The sequence below is a fragment of the Clarias gariepinus genome, chromosome 8, assembly GCF_024256425.1.
Source record: "Clarias gariepinus isolate MV-2021 ecotype Netherlands chromosome 8, CGAR_prim_01v2, whole genome shotgun sequence".
Lineage (NCBI taxonomy): Eukaryota > Metazoa > Chordata > Actinopteri > Siluriformes > Clariidae > Clarias > Clarias gariepinus.
In genome coordinates, this window is record NC_071107.1 from 21,277,702 (window position 1) to 21,302,763 (window position 25,062).

The 25,062-nt window shown below is 35.5% G+C and overlaps 2 protein-coding genes across 4 annotated transcripts; one reads left to right on the plus strand and one right to left on the minus strand.

The window, feature by feature from the left end:
- Positions 1 to 351: 351 nt before the first annotated feature.
- Positions 352 to 7,678, minus strand: mat1a (methionine adenosyltransferase I, alpha). 2 transcript variants are annotated; one of them, XM_053501484.1, is made up of 9 exons: positions 7,433 to 7,678; positions 5,938 to 6,015; positions 5,684 to 5,806; positions 5,487 to 5,599; positions 5,255 to 5,398; positions 4,870 to 5,088; positions 4,592 to 4,774; positions 4,278 to 4,411; positions 352 to 3,563 (listed from the first exon to the last, which is right to left on the minus strand). In XM_053501484.1, exons 1-9 carry the CDS (start codon positions 7,506 to 7,508, stop codon positions 3,461 to 3,463), a joined length of 1,173 nt encoding a protein of 390 aa, XP_053357459.1. In that variant the 5' UTR covers positions 7,509 to 7,678; the 3' UTR covers positions 352 to 3,460. The 2 variants fall into 2 exon arrangements, with proteins under 2 accessions (XP_053357459.1, XP_053357460.1); XM_053501485.1 differs by lacking the exon at positions 352 to 3,563 and having other exon boundaries at positions 4,274 to 4,411.
- Positions 7,679 to 15,825: 8,147 nt separating this feature from the next.
- Positions 15,826 to 24,441, plus strand: selenou1a (selenoprotein U 1a). Of its 2 annotated transcripts, none has more exons than XM_053501709.1 (6): positions 15,826 to 15,931; positions 19,411 to 19,590; positions 20,335 to 20,426; positions 20,513 to 20,653; positions 21,942 to 22,106; positions 23,860 to 24,441. In XM_053501709.1, the coding sequence occupies exons 2-6, from the start codon at positions 19,452 to 19,454 to the stop codon at positions 23,953 to 23,955; spliced, it is 633 nt and encodes a 210-aa protein (XP_053357684.1). In that variant the 5' UTR covers positions 15,826 to 15,931; positions 19,411 to 19,451; the 3' UTR covers positions 23,956 to 24,441. The 2 variants fall into 2 exon arrangements, with proteins under 2 accessions (XP_053357684.1, XP_053357682.1); XM_053501707.1 differs by lacking the exon at positions 15,826 to 15,931 and adding an exon at positions 17,905 to 18,592.
- The last annotated feature ends 621 nt before the right edge of the window (positions 24,442 to 25,062 follow it).

Sequence of the window (25,062 nt, forward strand, 5' to 3'; positions counted from 1 at the left end):
CACTGCTGCCAAAAGTTTGGGATCACTTGCAAATTTCTTTTTTTTTTTTTTTTTGGTTAGGTATTTATTTTCTACATTCTACAACATTATTGGAGATTTCAAAATTATGAAATAACATCCGAAATAAGGTAATTATGTAACAGTGACAACAACAGAACAGTCAGTGGTTAATTTAAGACACAGAGGTCAACCTTTCTGGAATAATTCTTGTAAGAACAGTATTGTCAAGTGCATTTGTGTTCCCAAACTTTTAAGCGGTCGTGTACACCAAAAACAAGTAAATAAGTAACTTTTACTCAAATTACATTTTAAATAAGTAACATTCATTCTTTTGTTTTTCTTGATTTTTTTTATTGACACAAGTAATTTTTAACATAACTACTACAGTAAATGAATTTCGCACTCTTTTCACTTCCACTGAAATATGCGTACAGATGATAAGCCAATAGATGAGCAATCCAGCACATAAACATTTTAGTATGGAATAGCCATGATGCAATAACCTTCGCAGATTAGAGGTTCTTATTAAATAGCTTTTTTAAATTTTTTAAAATAATAATTATTCACAATTATTTACACAGATAAAATTACAGATGACAAAGATAAGTCACATCTGAACAGAACTGATAAGAACAGGCAATACTTGGCCAAAAAAAGGAGTAGCTTGAACTTATAGAAAGGAGAACTACTGTAGCACATCTCAGTCAGACAGCATAATTTAGGTTTTAGCTGATTATAGACACACATTGATACACTGGTGTATGACTTTTACTGTATACCACAGTGAATCTGTAAAGCAGATCCTATCCTAAGATATAAGATAAACATTTCATTTCTTAAGTCATGAGTAATAAGGCCGGTAATGTTTTTCACATCAAAAACTGTTTTACAACAACCTTGTTTCACTTTAAATACTATAATGGTCCAACAATTCATACCCATGTTTCACTACAACCTAAAAAAAAAAAAAAAGTTAAAAGCAGTACTAAAGTATCGGGTTAAAATTGAGCTGCACAGCATGGACAAAATACCATATTCCAATTATGTTTTTTTTTCCATTTGCAGTATAGTACAACAAATACCCAGTATAGTTTATAATAATGATAAAAAAAAGAAACAGCAGCAACAACAACAAAAAAAAAACAGTATAGTGTTAAGACCTGAATTACAGCATAATGAGCAACATTATTTGGTTGGTCATTTGTATAGTAAAGCTCCTTGTAATGCACGATAAAAATAAAAAGCAGCAGGTATTTTTCTGAATATGAGAAAGACACAGCAATTGTGCTTCAACTAAGTAGTCATTCATATTATTAATTGTAGTATATGACACTATAGTGAAAACAGCACTAATCTGGATGTTTGAGACCAGTTGTAACAGATTTTAAGTGTAAGTTTCATCTAACTCTCAGTGGAAACTGCTGTGATACTTAAGACATAAGAGACAGGAAGTGTCTGCATTTACAACCTATGTATTGCTTAATACAACTGAGATAAAATGGCTGTGTATTAAAGCTGGTACAGAAATCACTCCCCGAGCAGCAACATTCTCCATGTTATAGGTTGTTTCAAAGGCAGTTACTTTTGTGGAATTTCATGCAAATGCTCTTAACAGCTGTGTGAACCTGGCAAATGCATGGTAAAATAAAACAGAATGGGGACAAAAGTGATGAATTTTCTACACATATGAAAAAACTGAAAACCTGAGAATACACTGTATGGTATATATATATATATATATATATATATATATATATAGACATCTGACCATTGCACCATGTTTGTTTCCCCTACCTCGGAAAAGTTGGAAGGACAGTAGTATTTATATCCAAAAATTTTGACATAATTTGAAATATGAATATCTAAGTAACTACTTGTCCTAGGCAAACAAAATTGAACATGTTAAAAAATGAAAAAAAAAAAAGCTTTACAAAAGTTCAATATGCGCACCGCCTGTGACAAGACACACATCAAGTCAGTAGTCCAGCTCCAACACATTCAAATTCAGCGAGTCCCTCATGTGCTTAACTGTAGCATGAGGAACATAATGCTTGCTGACTAAAAATAAGATGCTTTTCAAACACCTCATATTAAAGGTTCTATTGCATAGCAACTTAGTTTTTACACATCTCATTAAACTTTAAGATCTTTAAAGCCATAATTGGCTATGTTGTTAGCGAAATTATGTAAAATTTTTGGGACATCCTGTATATCCATCCATCTATCTAGTATCCTCTGTAGTCCAATCCAGGGACCAGGGAGGCCAATGATGACTATTTAATTTATTCCCATTTTGTATGATCATGGTAGGACCTCCAGTCAACATTCACACACACATTCACACACTACAGGCAATTTGGGAATGCCAATTAGCTTAATCTGCACATCCTTGGACTGTGTGTATATATATTCTACCGTTCAAAGTTTGGGGTGACTTGCAAATTTCTTTGTTTTTGTTTAGTGATTTATTTTCTACATTCTACAACAATACTGGGGATTTCAAAACTATTAAATAACACATATGGAATTAGGTAATTACGTAACAACAACAAAAACAACAGTTAGTTGTTATTTTAAGACACAGAGGTCAGCCTTTCTGTAATAGTTTTTGCAAGAACAGTATTGTCATGTGCATTTGCAAAATCCGTCAAGCACCATAATGAAACTGGCTCTCATGAAGGCCATCCCAGGAGGGCGAGACCAAAACCTACCTCTGCTGCAGACGAGAAGTTCATTTAGAGTTATCAGCCTGAAAAATGACCAATTAACAGCACCTCAGATTAGAGGCATTATGAAGTCTTTACAGAGACACATTTCACCATTAACTGTTCAAAGGAAATAAATGCATTTTTTGGATGCCATCAGCATTCCTTTACAATGTAGAAAGAAATAAAAATCAGGAACGATCATGGAGTTAGAAAGTGACCACAAACTTTTGAACGGTTGTGTATGTATATATGTGTGTTCACATTTTAAGATCTTAAGCAGGGATCTTCAAATATATCTACAAAGGGTCAGTTTCACTTGTTGAATCAGTTCGCCTTGGTCTCCAATCAACTATTATGTGTACTTCCCACATGGCTGGTTTAAAACCCTGCACCCACACAGACTCCTTGCATACACTCCTTCTGATCTAGTGGAAAGCCTTCTCAGAAATTATTAAAACAGTTAATTGTAACAAAATCTGTTCAGAAAAGCGTATATGGGTGTGATGGTCAGATGTCCACATTTTTTGGCCATACTTTTGTATTGACAATTCTTTCTAAAAAAAATAAAAATAAAAGCAGACTTTTACACTAACAGTTCTCATTCATTGTTGAGCTTTGTTTCAGATTGCAGTGGCATTCATGTGGTGGGATGAATAAAGTGAGAGCAGGACAGGAGATTGCAGGATTGCTCTCAGTTTTCAGTTAGAGGTCTTTATAGTTGTCCTATGTGCATCTCTTGTGCCTTGCTCATCTTAAACTGAAAGTAACTTAGGAACTTCCCAGGGAAATTCAGCCCGGCCAAAGTGACCATAACAGGCAGTCTGCTCATAAATCGGCCTCTTCAGCTTTAGGTCCCTGTTAAAAAAAAAAAATTATCACGGCTTATATTTTAACATGCTCAGAACGCACACACATATCCTTTTTCGTGTATGAGTTCATTGAGAAGGATGACTAGTTAGCATCACATTGATTAATAGGAGAGAGAGTAATGCTGTCCTACTGACTGAAATCCTGGTCATGAATGGCTATAGCATCATAGTGCTTCAAATTTACAATCTTCCAACATCAGGATGTACCTTCACTGCTTTTGGGTTTTCTAAAAGTAGCATAATTAGCTAAAAATACCCCGTCATATTTAGTTTGTCAAGCTAAAAACAAACAACTAATTAGATTCTTGAAATTACTGGAATTGGGTCAAGAACTGTCAATATGGGAAAACTGTCTATTTCATGAAGAAATGTGGTCAGAAAACCTGTTTAACCACGTTTTTGGGATGCTCTGTAGAAGACTTTATAAAGTGGTTCAAACCTCCCGAAACCTAATTTCCTGTCAACATAATATCCTGGCCAAAACATTTATGCAACTCTGGGCAAAAAAATATGCTGTGGCATTGCATGAGGTTGTCAACACAATTTTAAGGTGAGTGCGCAATTTTTCTTTTAGCCAGGCAGTGCATTATTCAGGACTACTTTATATTATATGATAGGAATAAAAACATGCATCCATGAGAAATGAGAATGGGAGTTAAAAATGTTTAAAATAAATGTTATACTGGAAGTAACATCTTACCTAACAATAGCACCGGGCCTTAGGTCAAAGTTTTTGTTGACTATATCAAGCAGTTCCTTCTCTGTCTTCTCAGATGAACCAAAGGTAAAAAGCGAGACAGACAACGGCTCGGTCACTCCAATAGCATAAGACACCTGAAAAAAACAAACAAAAAATGCTTACATTTGTATAGATATATATTTTATTGTTTTATAACTCATTTCTTATTTATCTTTACACAAGACCACATTTTCCTGCACTCTGCCCTGTTTTGCTGAATTGTAATATATTTGTGCTCCATGAAGAACCTTTGCACAGATAATGTGTTATCTCACCTGTACAAGAACTCTCTTGCAAAGTTTAGCTTTGACCAGAGACTTTGCCACCCAGCGTGCAGCATAAGCTGCAGAGCGGTCCACCTTGGTGTAGTCCTTTCCAGAGAAGGCTCCTCCACCGTGGGCACCCCATCCACCATAAGTATCTACAATGATCTTCCTTCCAGTGAGTCCAGCATCTCCCTAAGATTCAGCCAAATTAGTACCCAACCTGTTGCCTTTGGTGCTTTAATTTGTGTATGAATGTAAGTTTCAAGAAAAACACATGCATATCGCACCTGAGGTCCTCCAATGACAAAGCGGCCACTGGGCTGTAGATGGTATACAGTCTTATCATCGAGATACTTAGCGGGCACTACAGCCTTGATAACTTTTTCCTTCAATATCCTCTTCTGCTCCTCCAGTGAGATGAAATCATCATGCTGGACTGAAATAACCACAGTGTGCACTCGCACAGGAATCACAGCTCCATTCTCCTGCTTGTAATGAACAGTCACCTGCAGATACAAATATCCCTTTTCATCTTCTAAGAGTCTTTCTCACCACAGTTATTTTAAGAAAACACTCATCATCTTGCTCTTTAGGAAAGGCAACTTTAGCAGATAAGATGTTTTTCATGTAATCACATTTGCAAATAAAGCTACCATAAGGCTTTATTCTAACCTGTGTTTTGGAATCTGGACGAAGCCAAGGAATAGTGCCATTGTGACGCAGTTCAGCCATCTTGGCATTAAGTTTGTGGGCAAGGACAATGGTTAAAGGCATGCATTCCTCTGTCTCATCGGAAGCATAACCAAACATTAGACCCTGCCAAAGCAGATGTTATAAAATGATCAAACATTGTAGCTATACATAATTCACTAATACACTTTGTTATTCTCCTTTTAGGTCTTACCTGGTCTCCAGCACCAATGTCCTCTTCATGCCGATCAATATGTACACCCTGTGCAATATCAGGAGACTGTTGCTCAATAGCCACCAGTACATTGCAGGTCTTGTAGTCAAAACCTGAGGTCAGATAGAAATGACGCACAAACAAAACATTAGACTTTTCCAAATGACAAGAAACTCAGTTTGTCTGGGTATTCTTACCTTTCTCAGAGTCATCATAACCAATTTTTTTGATGGTGTCCCTCACAATTTTCTGGTAGTCCACACTGGCCTTGGATGTGATCTCACCACACAGAAGCACCATACCAGTCTTACAGACCGTCTCTAATACATAGGATAAACAACATAATAAGAGGAATATCTACTTAATACACCATAACTAGTTAGTTAGCTAGTTAGTTACGTAGTTCTGGTCTAACAGGCAGTAGACAAGAGTTTATTCTGTATTTACTCACCACAAGCCACTTTGGCATCAGGATCCTGCTTTAAATGTGCATCAAGGATCGCATCGCTGATCTGGTCACAAATTTTGTCTGTAGAAAGCAGGTAAAAAATATTTAAAAAACTATTTTTAATCAAAGCATTAATAGTCAGTATTTTCTTTCAGACTTGAGACATTGACTATAAAGTCAATGATTCAAAGCTGGACAAATATATTCAAATGTTCAAATAATATTCTTAATTGGAAATATTTTCTTTAATATGTTTCTTTGTTATAAAACCTAAGAAGATAATGTATACTTTTATTTTTTAATTCTGAGCTTCTTATGCCTTTATTCTGGTAAGTTAAAATGTCACTGGTTTCTGATGCTAATGGAATGTAGAATGTAAAAGCAGGGAAATGCATTCACAATTTCATTCTTTCCCTGCTTTCTGCTGCACTCCATACTATTCTGCAGTGAGGCAACAGCTTATGTGTATTACATCAGAAACAACAGGGGCAAACAAACTCTAAAGCTTCCTAAGATCTGAACATCAGTACAAACCTATGGAGTCATGTCTACGGTGTGTTTAAAGAGCAACCAGAAGGATAACGCATAAGTTGTGCTATTTCGGCACATCAGTAGCTCATATCATTTGGTTTCAAAGGTTGTCCAAGAGACCCTAGGGATTTATGAGAGATTTATATCACTCACTCTGTTACACATTTCAGTGCCAGTTAACATTTGTATCTTTTGGAGTAAGTGCAAGCCAGCGATGTATTTTAGTCAGTTTGGATTTTCCGTAGGCTGGTTTTGTGACATGAGCCAAAAACAGTCCCTTCTACTGATAATAAATCGTAGGTCTGGCCAATTCCCACACCACACCGCAGAAAAGTGGTTTCTTAGTAAAAAATTAACATTGTCTGTGTCAAGGTCAATTCTGTGAACGATGTGATCAAATGCACATGTAGCTCATGTATTTCATATTTAAGTAGTATAATATCTCATATTTAAGTAGTCTAATAACCTACATTGTTAAATACTACTGAGTGGACTGTGAAAGTCAAATAAATAAAAAAAGCACTGGCTGCTAGTTTGTAAAAAAAAAAGAAAAAAGCTGTAGTAGTCACTAAATGAAATACCATCTAAATATACGTTTGAGTGAGCCAATGTCTAAAGTTAACCACATACTTATAAATGTGCATAAATCTCATTTTTAGCCCAATGCCAAGTTCACTGTTAGTAGTTACAAATGTACTACATGTAATCTAATCTGTATATTTATTCTGTATTTTCGTCTCTCATGTGAGACACATGAGCAAGCACTACTCAATACACTCTACGACACCTGCTGTGTCAGCAAGTAGCTGTTGGTCTATTTGCACGTGTGAGGCTATACAGCTTAGGAAATTACAGACATTCAAGCAGGATTTGACAGAACAGCATATGAGAAGCATTTAATACTCATTATAGGGAGGAATTACAAAGTACTAAGTACAAATGTTTAATTTCGAAATTAAAGCCTCACCTGGATGCCCTTCTCCCACTGACTCTGATGTGAACATGAATGAACCATCATCTGCAAAGTCATTTAGTATTTCCATGTTTGTAGTCGAACTTTGTAAAGTTTAGGAAATAAAAGAAACTCTTTAAAGGGTTTTTGAAAGCAGCCAAAGTGTATTCTTTATATCTTTTTATTCTCAGATCCTACAGTCAGTTCAATGAATATCAACAGGTCTCTAAGCAAGCATGCTCCTATTTACGGCCAAGTGAAACACACACACATGCATATGTATTATGTGAATCAGTGATGTTGAATGTTCCAGGGGGAGTTGTTGGAGGGAGGGGATTCAGAGTTTAAAGGCACACTGTTAACTCTTTGTTGTCTGACCAGAGTGAAGAAAGAATGGCAGTGGGATATGGGTATATGGTTGGGCTTCTTGCCCTGTGATCAGGTTTCTATGAGTATCTTAAAATAGCAGTGCTGTGCTCCCATGTGTAAGACTGAGTTGTGTCTCAAGCCTTTACAAAGCACATATAGCTGTATTTTATTAAATGAGAGGATATAAAGTTTTAGATGTTTACAAACACTTAATAATAATAATACACACAATAACCTACACATCAATATTTGGCTGTAACATGAGACCTGAGACTTGATTACATCTAGTTATAGACTGTGCACTGAACAAAAGTGTTTTAAAAGTGCTTTTAATACCAGGTATGCCAATCAGTGCAGCTTTTTTTTCTTTCTTTTTTAATTACGGGGTATGTCCATTATTTTGCAGCATTTGTCATGCACTGCTATTTGTACCATTATAAAATATGGTTATTACACTTTTCCTCACCATTCAGTTAACAATGGCAATGTTAACTATGACTAGTGAAGAGTAATCACAATTGCTACTAATAAGTATAATATCCACACCCTGCCAAGTCTCCTGCCCTGTATGTGGAACTTAATCCAGGGAATGCTGTGCCCAAGAAGAGCTTTGACCTCACTTTTATTGCATGATTCAGTTCACACGTTGTAGATATATGCACGAGAGAAGTGAGAACAACTAAACCCAGTGCTAATTTTCTTTTTATTAATAGACAGTTATGGGCAAAAATTGTTGGCACCCCTGAAATTTTTCCAGAAAAATCAAGTATTTCTTACAGAAAAGTATTGCATTAACACAGGTTTTGCTATACACATGTTTATTCCCTTTGTCTATTCCCTTTGTATTGGAACAAAACCAAAAAATTGAGAAATTTGACATAATGTCACACAAAACTCCAAAAATGGGCTGAACAAAATTATACATTGGATAAGTTTGTTGGTAAATGAGACTAAACTGTGTAGGGGTAAATATAACATTGATTATGTTACAGCAGGGTCATGCCAGGGTGTGGTTATGTGTCAAATGATTCTAAAAGCTTCTAGCACCCTCCTTGCTCCTTTGACAAGATTTATTTTTTATGGTTAACAACTGACCAAAAACGGCAGGGCATGGAAATCTTGGATACTATTTGTCAGTCTTCCAAGCTAAAGAAGCTTTTTTCGCACAAAGTACCAATGCACTGCTACATACTGCTATTTAAATAAAATTTTTGATTTGTACAGTCAATCTGAGGTGGTACAGATGCTGCCAGCCCTTTTTCACCACAGTGTTGATGTGACAGGACCATGACAGGGTCTTCGTGATGAGAACACAGAGGTATCGGAACCAATTAGATTGTATGTATTTCTCTAATGAGACACTGTTGTCTCACTTATGAAACATCTAAATTTATTCTACTCAAAGCATCAGGAGTGATCAATAAATATCAGTGAGCCTGCTTCTAAAACAACCATTTAAACCCAAGCCATGACACTAATTTCACTTGTGCTTGACCAATAAGTTTGTATGTTTTTGATTATGAGGAGAGTGTTGCTTTCTCTACACATTGCCCTTTACATCACCTTGGTAATCTTGTTTCCTCTGTTACTCATCTCATCTCAATCTGGCCTTCTGATTCCGGGATTGTGACACCTTCAAGAGCGGCATGGTGGCTTACTGGCCTTCTACTTCCAGGGCCTTGCACCTCCAGGATCAGGGTTCAACTCCCATCTTGGTATGTGTCCGTGTGCTGGGTGGGTTTTCTTGGGGTATTCTGGCAGATTAGGAATGTCAGTGACAGTTTTGGGTTTGTCTTCATAGCTCTTACAGTGTTTCCTTTATCAGCTGATGTTGTTTTTTATTGGCTGACCAATGCTTGTGCAAGGGCTCTGATCAATTTTCCCTTCTGTGACAGCTTAAAAACTTGGCTTGTCTGGGCAAAATGTTGGTTATAATTTTTAACCTAAAGAATTAAACTAAGAGTAGACATTTAGACCTTGGCAACAAGGAACACCTGCTCGTCACATGTTCCAATGTTTCTGATCACTTGAAAAATGTTTGGGTTCTAACAAAAGGTCCCATGTTCTAAGATGTTTAATATATCTGCATTTACATTTAAGAAATGGGAGCTAAAAACTTGATCTAATGTCCCATTTTCATGATGAATAGAATTTTTTTGCCTTTCTATTTAATACTTTGCTGTTAAATACTTAGAGTGGGGACTGTATATACAACATTTATTTCTACATTAAGTAATAAATGTACTGTGGACATTAATATGTGAGGTCAAGGCAGGACAGTAAAAGAAGAGGTTAATGACTAATCATTGAACTGAACTGAACAACTTTTGCACACATAATCACTCTGAGTAAACGATAACCATATCAATGACCTTGCCAATACTTTACCATGTAAGGAGCCCTGCCGACAGAATTAAAAGGAGAGCACTAAATTCATTTACATTGCTATTGTTAGTAAATAAATTGTTGCCATTAAAAAATATATAAATTCCGGGTGCATCAGTAATATTTCTATGGTCCAATTATAGATTTAAACTGAGCTAAAGGTTAATCTATGATTTGAACTATGCTCGACAAGCATGATGAGGCTGGAAGATGATACAAAGTGCAACATTTCTAAGATAAGAATGGTATAAAGTCTCATCTGACTCTGTTTTGTTGGTGAATATTGTTCATTGAACAAACTTTTTTTTTTTTTTTTTTTGCTAGATTACAAATATTCCCAGGAAATTTTTATTTCTTTCAGTACTCATTCCAAAGTCACTAGTGGTCTCTTATACTAGGTCATCATTGTATTTCATTGCAATAACAAGCAAGACTAAACAGGTTAGAAAAATTACCAAATGGGCAACTTTCCTGCTATTTCTAAAGTTTAAGGCTATGTTGCATTGTGTGTACATGTTAAATGCTCAACATGATGGAATTTTGCCTATTCCTGCTTATAGTAAGGTTATGAAAGTGTTCTTAGTCACTGAAAAGGGGACTTGGAGCTAGTGTGATGTCGTTTTATATTATGAACGTTTTAGACTATGATGTTGTGATATCTGTACTTTGCTCTTCCTTGACTCATGCTGTAGCAAACATAACGGAGTCCTGGCTTCATTTCCATGTTTGTGTTTGCTGCAACTGTGCCATTCTGCCAAGCTTACAGAGGAGTGTGCTGAACCAGCCAATGCCCTACTGATGTTGTTACGATAAGAGGGTGGAACCCATATCCTTATTGCCAATAGGCTCTTCCACCAACACCACCCTAAAAAAAAAGGTTGGTTATAGATTTTTTCATGAAATACACACAGCCAATAGCATGTTTTGTGAACCAAACAGCTGGAGCTATCGTTTGCAGAATAAATGAGAGGCAACATGAAACACCAACACGTCACATGTTCCAATGTTTTTAATCACTTGAAAAATGTTTGGGTTCTAACCAAAGGTCCCATGTTCTATGTTTAATACATCTGAATTTATATTAAAAAAATGGAAGCTAAAATTTTGATCTAGTATGATTTCGTTGTTTTATATTATGAATGTGTTATACTATGATGTTGTGATATGTGTACTTTGCTCTTCCTTGACTCATGCTGTAGCAAACATAACAGAGTCCTGGCTTCATTTCCATGTTTGTTTTTGCTGCAACTGTGCCATTTGGCCAAGTTAACAGAGGAGTGTGCTAAACCAGCCAATGCCCTACTGATGTTGTTACGATCAGAGGGTGGAGCCCATATCCTTATTGCCAATAGGCTCTTCCACCAACACCACCCTAAAACAGGGCTTGGGTATAGAATTTAGAATTCTATATACTATAGAAATATATGCACACAGGCAATAGCATGTCTTGTGAACTAAACAGCTGGAGCTATCGTTTGCAGAATAAATGAGAGCCACATTAAAAATAAAATGTGCCCCAGCCTCTATATCTGCTTCTACAGTATGTGAACAACAAAAAATTGAAATCTATAGCTCATACATATAGAACATATTTGTCATATCCAGAATGATATACAGTAATAAACAATATATTTGCAAATTTTTAAATAAAATTTAATTTCCAAGTATTTTTATTAATTAAGAAATAGATGGAAAAGTTATTTCCACGCTTCTGCGAACCACATTGCATTAATGATTTCATATCTCACTAATAATCCTCATTGTTATAATTATATTGCCAACCTACCAGCAATTAACTAGCACAAGATATCCTAACATTGGGTAATTGTCACCTAATTACAGCAAAAGGATACAAGTTGAAGTAAAGGTAAATAAGGCGAACTGGGTAATCATAGAAGGATCCCTGTGATGCTTCAGTAGAAATGCTACAGTGGAATGCAGTAGCAGCTGCAGGCTGGAGTGGGGTATCACTGCACCTCCCTCTCAGCACATTACTCCTTACAGTAGGGTGCAGCATTGACTGCTTCTCTCTCTTTACTCCTCTATAAATAACAGTTAGTCCCAATCCGGGCACACATAAATTTAACAGTTTTTAAATGTCACTGTACTGTATATACAGTTTTTTGTTGTTGTTGCTTTAGTGTGCTTTAATTAATTACTTGTAAGAACAGATGCAAGAACAGCATTTGCTTCAAAAGATTTTCTTAACTTTACCTCTTATAGCTATCAATTTAGGTCAAGAGGTTCTTAGCTCATCTTAGATTAGGTTAGCAGGTTACAAAATATTTTTTCCCTGTCTTTTTTACTTTCTTTCTTTTATTTGAAAATGAAAGTATAAATCATAAATAAAAAAAAAACAACAGTATAAGTATAGCATATCTCTTGGACTAGTTCAATACATGCAGCTACACTCATGGGGAAGACTGCTGACTTGACAGCTGTCCAGAAGATGATCATTGATACCCTCCACAAGAAGGGTAAGCCACAGAAGGTAATCCTTGAAAGGGCTGGCTGTTTGCAGAGTGCTCTATCGAGGAATATTCATGGGACATTAGCTGGAAGCAGCAAGGATGACCGATGCCTTAAGAAGATTGTTTAGGAAAGCCCATTCAAGATAGAACTTGGGAGAGCTTTACAAGGAGTGAATGAGGCTGGAGTCTATCAAGATCCACTATGCAATGATGTCTTCAGTAAATGGGCTACGACTGCTGCATTCCTAGCATCAAGCCACTCCTCAGCCTGAGACAATATCAGAAACATCTTACCTGGGCTAAGGAGAGAAAGAACTGGACCACTGCTCAGTAGCCCTCTTTTCAGAACTGGACCACTGCTCAGTAGCCCTCTTTTCAGAACTGGACCACTGCTCAGTAGCCCTGTTTTCAGATAAAAGTTAATTTTGACCTTTATTTTAAAAAATCAAAGCCCCAGAGGCTGGAGAAAGACGTTGTGAAGTTTCCACAGTTTGTGATAATTGGTTAGTGGTGGTCCACTGTGTTTTTATCTCCCCCAACCTGAATCTCATAAAAAATCTATGGGCTATTGGCAAGAGGTGGTCAACACCTGACCAAACAATACAGACAAGCTGAACGACGCTATCAAAGCCTGGTGTTCAGTAATGCGTTAGCAGAGCCACAAGCTGTTCGCCTCAACTCTGGGCCGCATTGAAGTAATTTATGCTAAAGGAGCCCTAACTAAATACTGTACTGTGTGCATAAATGGACATTTATTTATTGGAAATACTTTTTGGTTGATCTTAGGAAATATTCTAAATATTCTAATATTCTGAGATCTGTAGAAGGATTTTGCCTTTTACTTAGTGTGCACTGACCTGGCTGCAGCAGGAATCACCTTTGCTGCATTACTACAGAAGGAACAGAAATAGACTAAAATAGCTAGCAGTGGGTATGGGATAAATACTAAGACTTTGAGCAGCAATGCAACAATGAAATGCTTTACCTAGACATACTTAGTGATGTACACAAAATGACCAAGGTCTTGGCTGATTTTTCTTTTGATTTTCCCATGATGTGAAAGAAAAAGGCACCTAGACTGAAGATAAGCTTTAAAATGTAATAAAATAATGTCAATTAGCCTACCAGAAGCTTGTATAGCCATGACATAATTTTCTGGAATTTTCTACTGTGTTCGAAGGTATAGTCACATGTAAATTTTTGACACACTGGAATTTTGGATAAAGTGAATTATAAGTAAAATGAAGTAGATGTCAAAAACTATACATTGTTAACATTAAACTTGTGAAGTTAATGGCTTCATCCAAAGTGTATGTAAATTTCTGACTTAAACTGTATGTGGACCTTTCCCAAAGTTTTACCTCAAACCATTTGGAAGTTTAAAATTGTCCTGAATGTCTTATTAAATTAGCAAAAAAGAGAACTAAATATGGAATGGCATAATCAGCAAGCATAATTGGGTGTGAATAGTCATATGTCCATTTACTTATGGCCCAACAGTGTATTTTCTGTCACTCAGTCACATGATACTCTGTGATATGCAAATATTACATTTTAGAGATTTATCATTTAAGCAAATGTTAAGGACATAAGGGACATTTGCTCCTGGGCATAAATAAAACACTGGACCTTCTAGCAACTTTCCAAGATTGGCTAGATTAAATGCCATTGCAGGGCCAAACCTGCAACTGATGATGCAGATATAAATTTGAAATGGAAAAGAATGTCCTGTCACAAATGGAAAAGAAGATAAGTATGATATAGCTGGGATCTTTTACAGGCTACTGACATGGGATAATTATGATCCCTTGACGGGAACTGCTGTAAGACCTAGAGCATAGACTTCTCAGTATACAATTACACTTTGCACATTCTGTGTAATTTATAGATTTTTAAATATTTCTATTTTAATTTTATTTTTTATAAATCTGTAAATGTGTCGTTTTGTACATTCCATCCCAAATAAAAAAAAAATTCAATTTAATTTTTTATTGAAAATTATATCTTTTGTTTAACTGTATTATAGTGCAATTTTCCTTTTATTGTAGTGAAATCTTTCTAGTCTGTCCTATCATTCTATTTAAGGTCTCAAAAAGTCGTATAGCATTTCACTGCATATAATACTGTGGATGGTATATGTTTATGTATTCTGGTCTCTATATTTGTCCCTAATGTTATTTGTGTTTAATTGATTAAATAATTAAACAACAAATAATATAATATTACTATTATACCTATTTATAGATGGTCTGTGGAGTAACTAATACGTGCTACATTTTTTTTGCAATATCTTGATCCAGTACTAAAGAGAATAGAAGGATACATATTATTTACCATAAAAAATAAAAAGAATAAAGGAAAAAAGGTCATAAGAGGATAGTTTTGAGACAACAATAGGGGATGTTTCCAAGTGGAAAATGTTCTTCAATTAAAAACAATGTCATAAGAATGTTAAACTTTGTTCTTCTTTCCATTAAATGTAATTGGTTAAGAAGTGAGTTAATTTCCATCATAAATATTATATTAAGACAGGTTTGCCTTTTGAAATCTTTGTTTATGAATGAAAAATTTTACATTTTAAACACAGTAATTAACCACATGTTTAGGTTTATTTTCTGAATTTTTATAATAAACAATTATCTTTAATATTTAAAGAGTGAGATACTTTTAGTTGGTCAAAGAGATATATGTCCCACCTAAAAGTATAACTTACAGGATTAAATTATACAATTAACTATCCACAGTTAAGAGAACTAAAATAAATAGAAGATATACAGTATTAGCGAACTTACCAAAGAATATGTTATTAAATAATAAAAATGCACAGAGTAAACCGACGAATAAATAAGCAAATAAATAACTAATTAAAAGGGGAAAACACTAACTAAATAGCTGAAAAAACACGGTGTTTCATTTAATAAATGTGATTGTCGAGACAATACCAGAGAGGATTTGTAGTTTTCTTGATTCTAGATTTAATGAGTTCAAAGGGTTTTGTATTTTACAAAAGAAAGGTAATATTTTAAGAAGTGAACATTTTCATTTAAGAATGTAGAACTTTGTCATGTAAATATAAAAATTGATTTCTTACATGGCGGAAATTATATTTGTTATATTTACTTAAAATGGCTTCAGCGGAATGACGTCATGTCGGCTCGTGACCTTCCTCCAATCCCTCAGTCAGTGCGATTGGTTTGGTCTGGCGGTTTCTCTGGTCAGTGTTTCTGAGTTTGATTAGGCTGTACACCCGGAAGTGTCTTGCTAGACAGTGCATTAGCGCCAGAAACAGGTGGGTGTGAACATGTAACGCAAAAGGTAAAATATTGCTAAATCATTTTCTGCTTACAGGTAAGACTTTTTGCACCACGGTAAAACGGAAAAGTTAAAGCTTTTTATTTATTTATTTAATTAGCAATGTCCAGCTTTAGCACGAAAGCTAAAGCGTTAAATGAGCAGACGTTACAGATACTGTAGTTAGTCTTAGCAAGTTAAAATGGCACTTATACGTGAATATTACAATACTTTTGAGAAATACACAGCTATAACAGTTACAACTTCATCCTGTTCTGACTAAACTGTAAGGTTGCTTAACTGAAGCGTCAGTTATTTACCTATTTAGTTTTTTAGTGAGTAATTTTAGGTAGGGTTGCCAACTCTGAAACGGAGATAAGGGACGGAGGGTTATTAGTCATTTGGTCTGATTTGGTAGAGAACAGAACAGTAAGCTGAGGTAGAGAAGGGATTTCCTTCTATCCACTGACAGTTTGCTTCCGTTTCATACAAATCAAAGTTTTAGTTGTGTAACCTGTAAAACAGGAGTAGGAGTAGCTCAGTGGTTAAAGTGTTCGACTACTTGTTTGGAAGGTCCCAGGTTCAAACCCCTGCATCACTTTCATGAAGACTTTACAGAAGACTTTAAGCACGTTAAACAGTGACAAGATAATTCCTTTGAATAGGGCAAGTTAAGTTTTAAAGGAGGCAGTATGTCCATAAATTAAGATCTTGGCCATTAAAAGAGTTCCTGGAAGGCCAGTGTTTCAGGCGTGAAGCAGGCAGTCTGATCATGACTCCAGGATACTGAGAAAACTTTTTGACCTTTATGGTCTCAAAAGCACTAGTGAAACACTGGGATAAGTGGATTAGGATAGCAGGGGTTTATATCGAGAAATAAAGCTATTTCTTACTCTCATAACTGTTCTGTAATTTGGCAAATTAAAAGTACTAGTTTGACTTGAATGCCCCTCGTGTATGTAATGGAATTATGTTTTACCCTCATCTTGTGTGGAGCCACACATTTCCAGGTGATATGCGTAGGTAATGCTAAAATGCTTTTATATAAAATAGTTAAGCATTCATGTTATTGTTTAATATAATTGAATCACACAATAATGCATATTCCATACCATTCACAGTGGAGAACACTGAGGACACATGTATTATATACATGTATAATTTTGAGAATTGGCTGTTTTCATATTTCAGCATCTTGCACCCATTTATTTAAGTGTAGGACTTCAAGTTCCTTAAACCTTTAAAATGGCTCAAGAGAATAACCACACAATCCATACATCAGATAAGAAAAGATTTCTTGAAATTTAACAGGAAGTAGTTTATTTAGAGCATAGTGGTGTTTTTGGGCCTGTATCTGTATTACTGCGTGAGAGGCTGTAAAAAGGGCTTGTATTTGGCCATGTAAAAAGGAGCGCAAAAGAAGCAAAAGGTTCTCGCTCCTGAAATATTCATTTTTTCATTCCTGTTTAGTATTAAAGGTGTAACTTTTAACATAGAAAGTCTACAATTGCAAATATTTTTGGCTTGCTGACAATTGGGTTCCATGTTTCATTCATATTAACGTATTAATGTGGAAGCTTTTACAAAATAAAAGAAATACGATCCTCAGAGCTCAAAAAACAGCTACCAGATTATCCTTGTACAACCAATTAGCAAGGAGTAATTTATGCTATTGCTGGCAATATCATGTTTTACAGAACAGAAAAGGTAACCGTTTTTTTTTTTTTTTTATTAACTGGCGAATTGCATATGCTGTTTTAGTAGACTGACAGTATCTTCCTCGTTTGAAACTGTTACTACAGTAGTGTTAATGAGATTATTAGCTGGTACAGCAAACTGTTACTTTGAGGAATGTAGCTATTGGCTTCAAATATGAAAGCTCATTAAATGAAAATAAAAAAGAAAAAGGGCAGCGATATAGAGGGTCAAACCAAATTAAAAAAAAAAATTTTGCCTGAAATGAATTTTAATAAAATTAAATATAATTCCAGTTTAACATGCAAACTGATGAGATAATGTGAATGTGCCACTCCAGTGTTCGTTATTGGCTACTAATGTCAACTTGTGTCTGACTGATTGACATGACACAAATCTTGTGTGAACACAGAACCTTATCCAATTAGCATGCTCTTAACAGCATTTTTGGTCATTCTGAATGCACAGATGTACTAGCTTTACAATCTGTGTTTGTATGTAGTTTTTTTTTGTAATTGAAAATTTTAATTGTTTTTGGAATAAAATAATTTTGTGCTTTGCAGAATTGTCTCCTTGAGGTTTTTTTTTGTGGCAAACAATGGTTTGCTTAACTAAATGCAGAAGCTTCCAATGGCCTTTATACAAGTACAGCCTGTGTGTTTATCCCGGTTTCTGAGAAAAAGAAACTGTTTTTCTGAGAAAAACAGTAATTTTGCTAAGAATCAAGTCTATTGTTGCACCTCCTTCTGCAACTCTACAGCCAGCTACCCTCAGCATCAAAAAAAGAAATTTCAAATTTTAATAAATAAAATTCACCCCGAGTATCAGACACTAAACTTTGTTGGACATCAATCTTCCTTTAAGTCACTTACTTCTATTAAAGCTGGCACCTTTTGTGTGTATTCAACAAATCGGCCAGAGCCAGAGGATGAGAGCAGCCAGGCCACCATCTATAGACCTAAAGGTACTGCTCCAGCCTGCTCAACAGTGCTTCCTCTGCATGTGCTTTCATTACGGTGTGGTTTAGTTTAGCTGAGGATGTAACAGTTTACAAAAAAAAAATATGTCTAAAGTCAGTGTTCACATATAAGAGAAATTTACTTGTTTTTTACTAGTAAAATTTACATTTTACTTATATAGCTATTTCAACTATATACATTAACTTAAAGCATCCTTACAGAAATCTGGATATGCAATTCAAATAAAACTTTTTTAAAAGTTTATCTTTAATAAGAAAGCCTTACCCCTTCTTAGGGGTGACGGTAAGAAGGTAAAACTTCCTGAGGTGACTGGAAGAATTCATGAGGGAAACCAACAGGAACTTGTATGAGTATGATTTTTAGTTTAGTTTTAGGAGTAGTTTCTTAATTTAAAAACTATCCAACTAAAATGAGGGTAAACCGTTTTTAAACAATACCATATTAAGGCTAAAAAAGGAAGAACATCAAAATCCATCTTTAGGCTGTCTAATAATAAAAAATATTATTTAATGCAAAATTTCTTGGCAGCCAGTGTAGTGTGGATAAGACTAGAAGTGATGTGGTAATATATTCTGGGCACTGTTGCTGCCACATTGTGGACTAACTGAAGCTTGTTTAGTCACCTAACTAGGTAACTAGTTCTAGTAAACCCAGCATATGCTTTTCTGTACAAGTTGAAAGAAGTTGCTCAGCATGCTGCATCTAACGTTCTTTACATATTCCTTAACTTCTTTAATCCTTTGTTTCATATCTCGCTTTGTGAAAACCATCTTACTGGTCTTGTTTTAATATTTTACTTCAGCACCATCATCCATCGTGGAGCTGAGGGCAGCCATCGTGGACATGTGGTCACTCAGCCTTGGAGCTGTGGGTGCTGCTGTTGTTGGCCTAATTCTGGCTAACACAGATTATTTCCTAACCCAGCCCGAGTTTGCTACTCTAGAGTATTTGGGGGATGCTAATCTCAAAACCACTGAAGGAGGTAACTGGGATTTTATCTTTTTCCACACATCAATAGTGAATATTTTACTTTAATTTAACTTTATTTATTGCAATAACGCTTTTAACAATGGTCATTGTCGCAAAGCCATGACAAAATATGTGGCAAAAATGCTTGGTTAAATAAACGTGTTTTTAGCCTAGACTTACACACTTATTTTTAAACAGTGACTAAGATTTAAACAGTAATTGGAAGACTATTGCATAAATTCGGGGCTTTGTAAGTTCTTCCCCCTGCTGTAGTTTTAATAATATGTTGTACTGACAAGCAGCCTGCATACTGTAGTTCGATTGAAGTAGACGTTGCAGTTTGTAAGACACTAGCAGTTCATTCAGGTGCTGTGGCTCGAGACCTTAATAGAAATATCTTAAAATGAATGCGAAATTTTACTGGGAGCCAATTCAGTGTGGATAAGATAGGAGTGATACGCTTGTAACTTCTGGTTCTGGTAAGCACTCTTGCTGCTACATTCTAGACTAACTGGAGCTTGTTTATGCAACTAGTTTAACATCAGACAGTAAGGCATTACAGTAATCTAACCTAGAGTTGAAAAGCATGAACAAATATATATATATATATATATATATATATATATATATATATATATATATATATATATAAATCTTATCTTACTTCTAGCTGCATGTGATTCTAGCACCAGTACTTCTGTCTTGTCGGGATTAAGCACAAGTTTTAGGAAATTATGTACTTTTTTTATGTATTTAGATGAGAAGGTATTTAAAGCACGAACTCTGTGGGAGACGTCAGGAGCAGTGATAATGGCTGTACGGAGGCCTGGATGATTTTGGTGCAGAGAGGTAAGTCTGAGCCTGTAAGCTTGTATTCGAGTTTAGTAAAGAAAGGCTTTCTCATTGCTGGTATGCTTGGTGTACTGTCTCTGCAGGAAGCTGCTGAGCTATCCTCTCTGAAGCCCCAACTGGAGAAGCTTGGGGTTCCTTTGTACGCTGTGGTCAAAGAGACCATCGGTACAGAGGTGCAGGATTTCAAACCACACTTTGCTGGCGATGTCTTTCTGGATGAAAAGGTTAGAAACGCTGATGTTTGTCTTAAAAAAAAAGAACCTCTGTACACTTGCTCATTTATGCAAGCCGCCCAATAACGTGGCAGCAGTGCAATGCCTAAAAACATGCACAAACAGTTTCAGAGATTCAGTTAATATTTACATCAAATTTCTAAACGGAAGTAAAATTGTGACCACTGTGGCTTTAACTGTGCTATGGTTGTTGATGGCAGATAGGCTGGTTTATTTGATTTCACAAACAGCTAATATTTTGGGATTTTCACACACAGCAGTCTCTAAAGTTTACACAGTGAAAAACATCCTATAAGTGAAGGGGTATGTGGGCTAACACATCTTGATGAGAGATCAGAGGAGACTGGTTTGAGTCTTGAATAATTAAGTTTATCGAATAATCATTCTTTACAACTGTAGTGAGCAGAAAAGCATCCAAGTTTGCAAAAAATATTTGACCTTAAATTGTAAGAGCTACAAAAGCAGAAGACCAATGCTTTATTGACCAAGAACAGGAATCTGAGGCACAGACTTGAAGAGGATGAACAGTGGAAAAAGACCAGGGGCCTCATGTACAAAGACTTGATTGATGTTTTAATATTCTTTCCGGCAGCTTGAAGTAATCTCGCTCCACCAGTAATGTCACGGTTATAGTCACAGAGATCACACTTTCCCCAGTATGACGTTTGATTTAAATATTAGCTAAAGATGGGAAAACATATTGTGATTCTTTTGTTACATATCATGATTATGTTGTGTGGCAATTCATGTATCGCTATACTGCCTCCAAAATATATTTTTAAGAATATTTTAATTTATACATGTTTGTATTTGAAGTGGAAAAAAATTTGACCTGACTTTATAGTCCTGTAGGTGCTAAACTCTTAACTCTTCATCCTGAACTCAGCACTCTGTGTGGTCGGAGCAAATTATTTGCTAAGTTTGTTCAGGTTTGTAACAAATTTTTTTTTAACATGATAATATTGATTAGGGACATTTCTAAAATTTTGATGCTAACAGAATTGCCATGCAAATCCAATCGCACTTTTATAATATCCTATAGGAAGGTCCCTGGTCATTCCCATCTCTAATATTAACTGAAGCCCTTGACTTGTATCTATATCATTTTATGCACTGTACTGCTGTCAGATGACTGGCTGACTGCATAACTGCATGTATGAGCAAGTTTACAGGTTTTTGTTTAAAGTGGACAGTGAGTGGTGTATCACAATGTATTGCTTTCATTTTCTGTAGAAAGAACAATACATGTACATTTAATATGTTTTACATATGCTTGCAGCAAGTGTTCTATGGTCCTACAATGAGGAAAATGGGTTTTCTTGGTTTAATTCGTCTGGGAGTTTGGCAGAATTTTATACGAGCATGGAGGTCAGGTTACCAGGGAAACACGCATGGAGAGGGCTTCATCCTGGGTGGGGTGTTTGTCATTGGATCTGGCAATCAGGTAACTTCATTAGGACAATTTATATTATGGCCAAGAATTTGTGCACACCTGGTTACAGAGGCATGATTCATTATTATTATTTTTTTTAAGGGGGGACAATTACATCCATGGTATCGTCACATAAAATTTTATTTGTTTATACTAATTTATAGATGGATTAAATCTAAAAGGAGTAGGTACAGAGAATGAACGTACGATGTATATAATATAATATAAGTGTGTATACATGTTTTGGCTGACTCTGTGTAAAGGAAATTTTCTTATATAAAATAAGTTAATTCTACTCCCTTCCTCATATATTTGAAATTAACGTGTTAAATGTTCTATGCTGCTCTCTTCCTGTCTTCTTTTGCATCTGTTCCTAAGGTGCTAACGCTCCCACCCTCACCACCTCATTTTTTTTATGCCTCTCTCTTTTCCGCTCTGCCCCATAACCAACACCTCCTGGTTCATCTCTGGATAAACACTTCTCTAACTTCTAATCTTTTGTTTTTTAGGGTTTTACAATGTTTTATGTTCTTTGTTGTAACAGATGTTGATGGCACAGGCGTTTGGTCAAACATAAAAACTCTACCCTTAGATATATATTTAAAAAAAAGTACAGAGACCTTTCTGACAGACAGTTTGTGCGATTGACTGTCTCTCTTCTGGTGCCAAAAAAGCTGTGCAACTTTAAAACTTTACACTATGTATTTGAATTCCAATTTCAAATATTTTTATATTTCAAATATTTAAATCTATTATTTGTCTGGGATGCTGTAGTAATAATTTTATTTGACAAGTAATAATAAAAACAACTTAATGATAGTGTTGGCTTGTTGTCCTTTGCTAACATTAATCACCTGAGTTAATCACTGATGCCAAAGAGACTTTGCAAACAGACATTCTGAAGCTGTTAGTAATTTATTTTTAAGCACATTTATTAGAGTCATACTGTTGTCATGTCATGAGTTGAGATTGGTTGTTTATACCACATTTATCTGCTCATAACAGCTCTGCTTGGCTTCTATAGCCACGCTGGTAAATGCTCAAATGCTAAAAATGCCCTAAAAAGATATGGGTGTCTGCGTACACCAATCAGACTTCAATAAAAATATAAACAAAAAAGTGTTTTAGTAAAGCTAGTAAAACACCAGAATTGAACAGTTTCTACAGCCATTTAATCTGAACATTTTTGAAGGGTGTACAAATTGAATGGGCATGACACCTCTGGCTGACCATCACACTCTCATGATGACTTTTCAAAGATTAATGCAACAAAGTTAGAAGAGCACAGTTGTTAATACTGTTAGTGCAGTGCTGTAGCATTGCACTTTCCATTAACGGGATCTGTGAGTCCCAAACAACAGCATGACCGTGTCACTCAGGACAAAGCGAGCTCTATGACCTAGACCTCCTAACCATACGTCAGTGCCTCACCAGGGTAAATGAGCCGATCCTCAGGACCACACTCCAAAATCTCATGGAAAGCTTTCCTGTATGTGTGGAGGTTATTGTAACAGCCAAGAGGGACTGAAAAATGGAGTGGGATGTTCAACAAGCATATGTGTGTGATGGTCTATGTGTCTGACTTTTGGCCATTTATTACCTTTTAAACTTACTACATAAAATGTTTGAGATATTCTATACTATTTAGTCTTGCAAAGACAGAAAGTAGAATTGCTTTAATACAGTATTTTACTCTTTGACCTATCAAAATAGTAAAATTAATCAAAGACTCTTGTTTAATTTTTTACTTTTCTCCTGTTCACAGGGAGTTCTTCTGGAACACCGGGAGAAGCAATTTGGAGACAAAGTCCACAAAGAGTCCGTTTTGCAGGCAGCTAAGGAAATAATAGTTCAGAAATAGAATGCTTGATCTTGTTTGAAGATTATAATCAGATTACTAAAACACAGTAAATCTAAAACATACAATTTTTCAATCTTTATTTAATCTAGTCTTAATTCATTTAAAGCTGTCAATGCTTAGGAGAGCACATGGCCTGCTGAACTGACACATTGTCATAATCTTCCAGACAAAATAAGCATGTCAGTAGTGATTACAATTGCATCATTTGCATTATTCAGGTACATCGTTCTTTTAAGCTGCTGTTTTGCACTTTAGAAGTTGTAATTCTGTTGAGCATTTCCTCATTCAGTCAGGTTCTCTTCACTGTTTTCTGCATGGCTGCTGCTAGGTTTGTTTGTTTTAATGATGGTCTGACTCAAAACTCCTTAGTGAAAGATCAGATCTGAAGCCTAACATGCGATCCTGCTCACCAGCTTATGGTTAGTGGACAGTCAGTGATCCTGAAAATGGAGCATGATATTTACAATAAAAACAGTGTCATAAAAATGTGTTGACTTTTCTTTGTATCTGAGAAGCTGGAAGATAGAATGTGTTGAAAAGAATAAATTATTGCCCAAAAATTAATATTCTGAATCTGGTAGGACATAAATTCTGATTACTGACCACACAACGTTTACATTTCTGAACAAAAGATCAGCTAAAATATTACAAGTATTTATGCTTTGAACTGGTGGATCATAACCAGCTTGTAAGAACTGCTTCAAAATAGCAAAAGAAGAGATTTGCAATTTATTGAAAACTGCATTTAAACTCTCAGACTGTTCATCAGCTGATCAAAAGACCATAGCCCAAGAATACACACAACAGAACTAAAAGTCTCAAAAAAGGACCCAGTCGTGTGTAGCGCCACCGTTCTTGTTGATACAGTTGTGTTCAAAATAATAGCAGTGTGTTAAAAAAAGTGAGTAAAGCTCCATATCCATATAACTTTTCATTTAAATCACACAAATGCATTGGACACCCTGCACAGTTTATTCTGAATCACAACATGAAGAAAAATGTGCTAAATGTATCATTAGTTTACAGAAAGTGAAGGAAAACATTAGTCTGTTCAAAAAAATAGTCTCATTACTCATCTTTACAAAGTGGTGAATTTACAGTTTAAAC

What these genes read in the sequence shown, in the direction of transcription:
- mat1a (XM_053501484.1), bottom strand. Translation starts at nt 7,508, where the DNA reads ATGGAAATACTAAATGACTTTGCAGATGATGGTTCATTCATGTTCACA. An exon ending in TGATGCCAAAGTGGCTTGTG is followed by an intron (nt 5,807 to 5,937) that starts GTGAGTAAATAC and finishes CCTATGTATTAG; the next exon opens with AGACGGTCTGTAAGACTGGT. An exon ending in GTCCAGATTCCAAAACACAG is followed by an intron (nt 5,089 to 5,254) that starts GTTAGAATAAAG and finishes TTGTATCTGCAG; the next exon opens with GTGACTGTTCATTACAAGCA.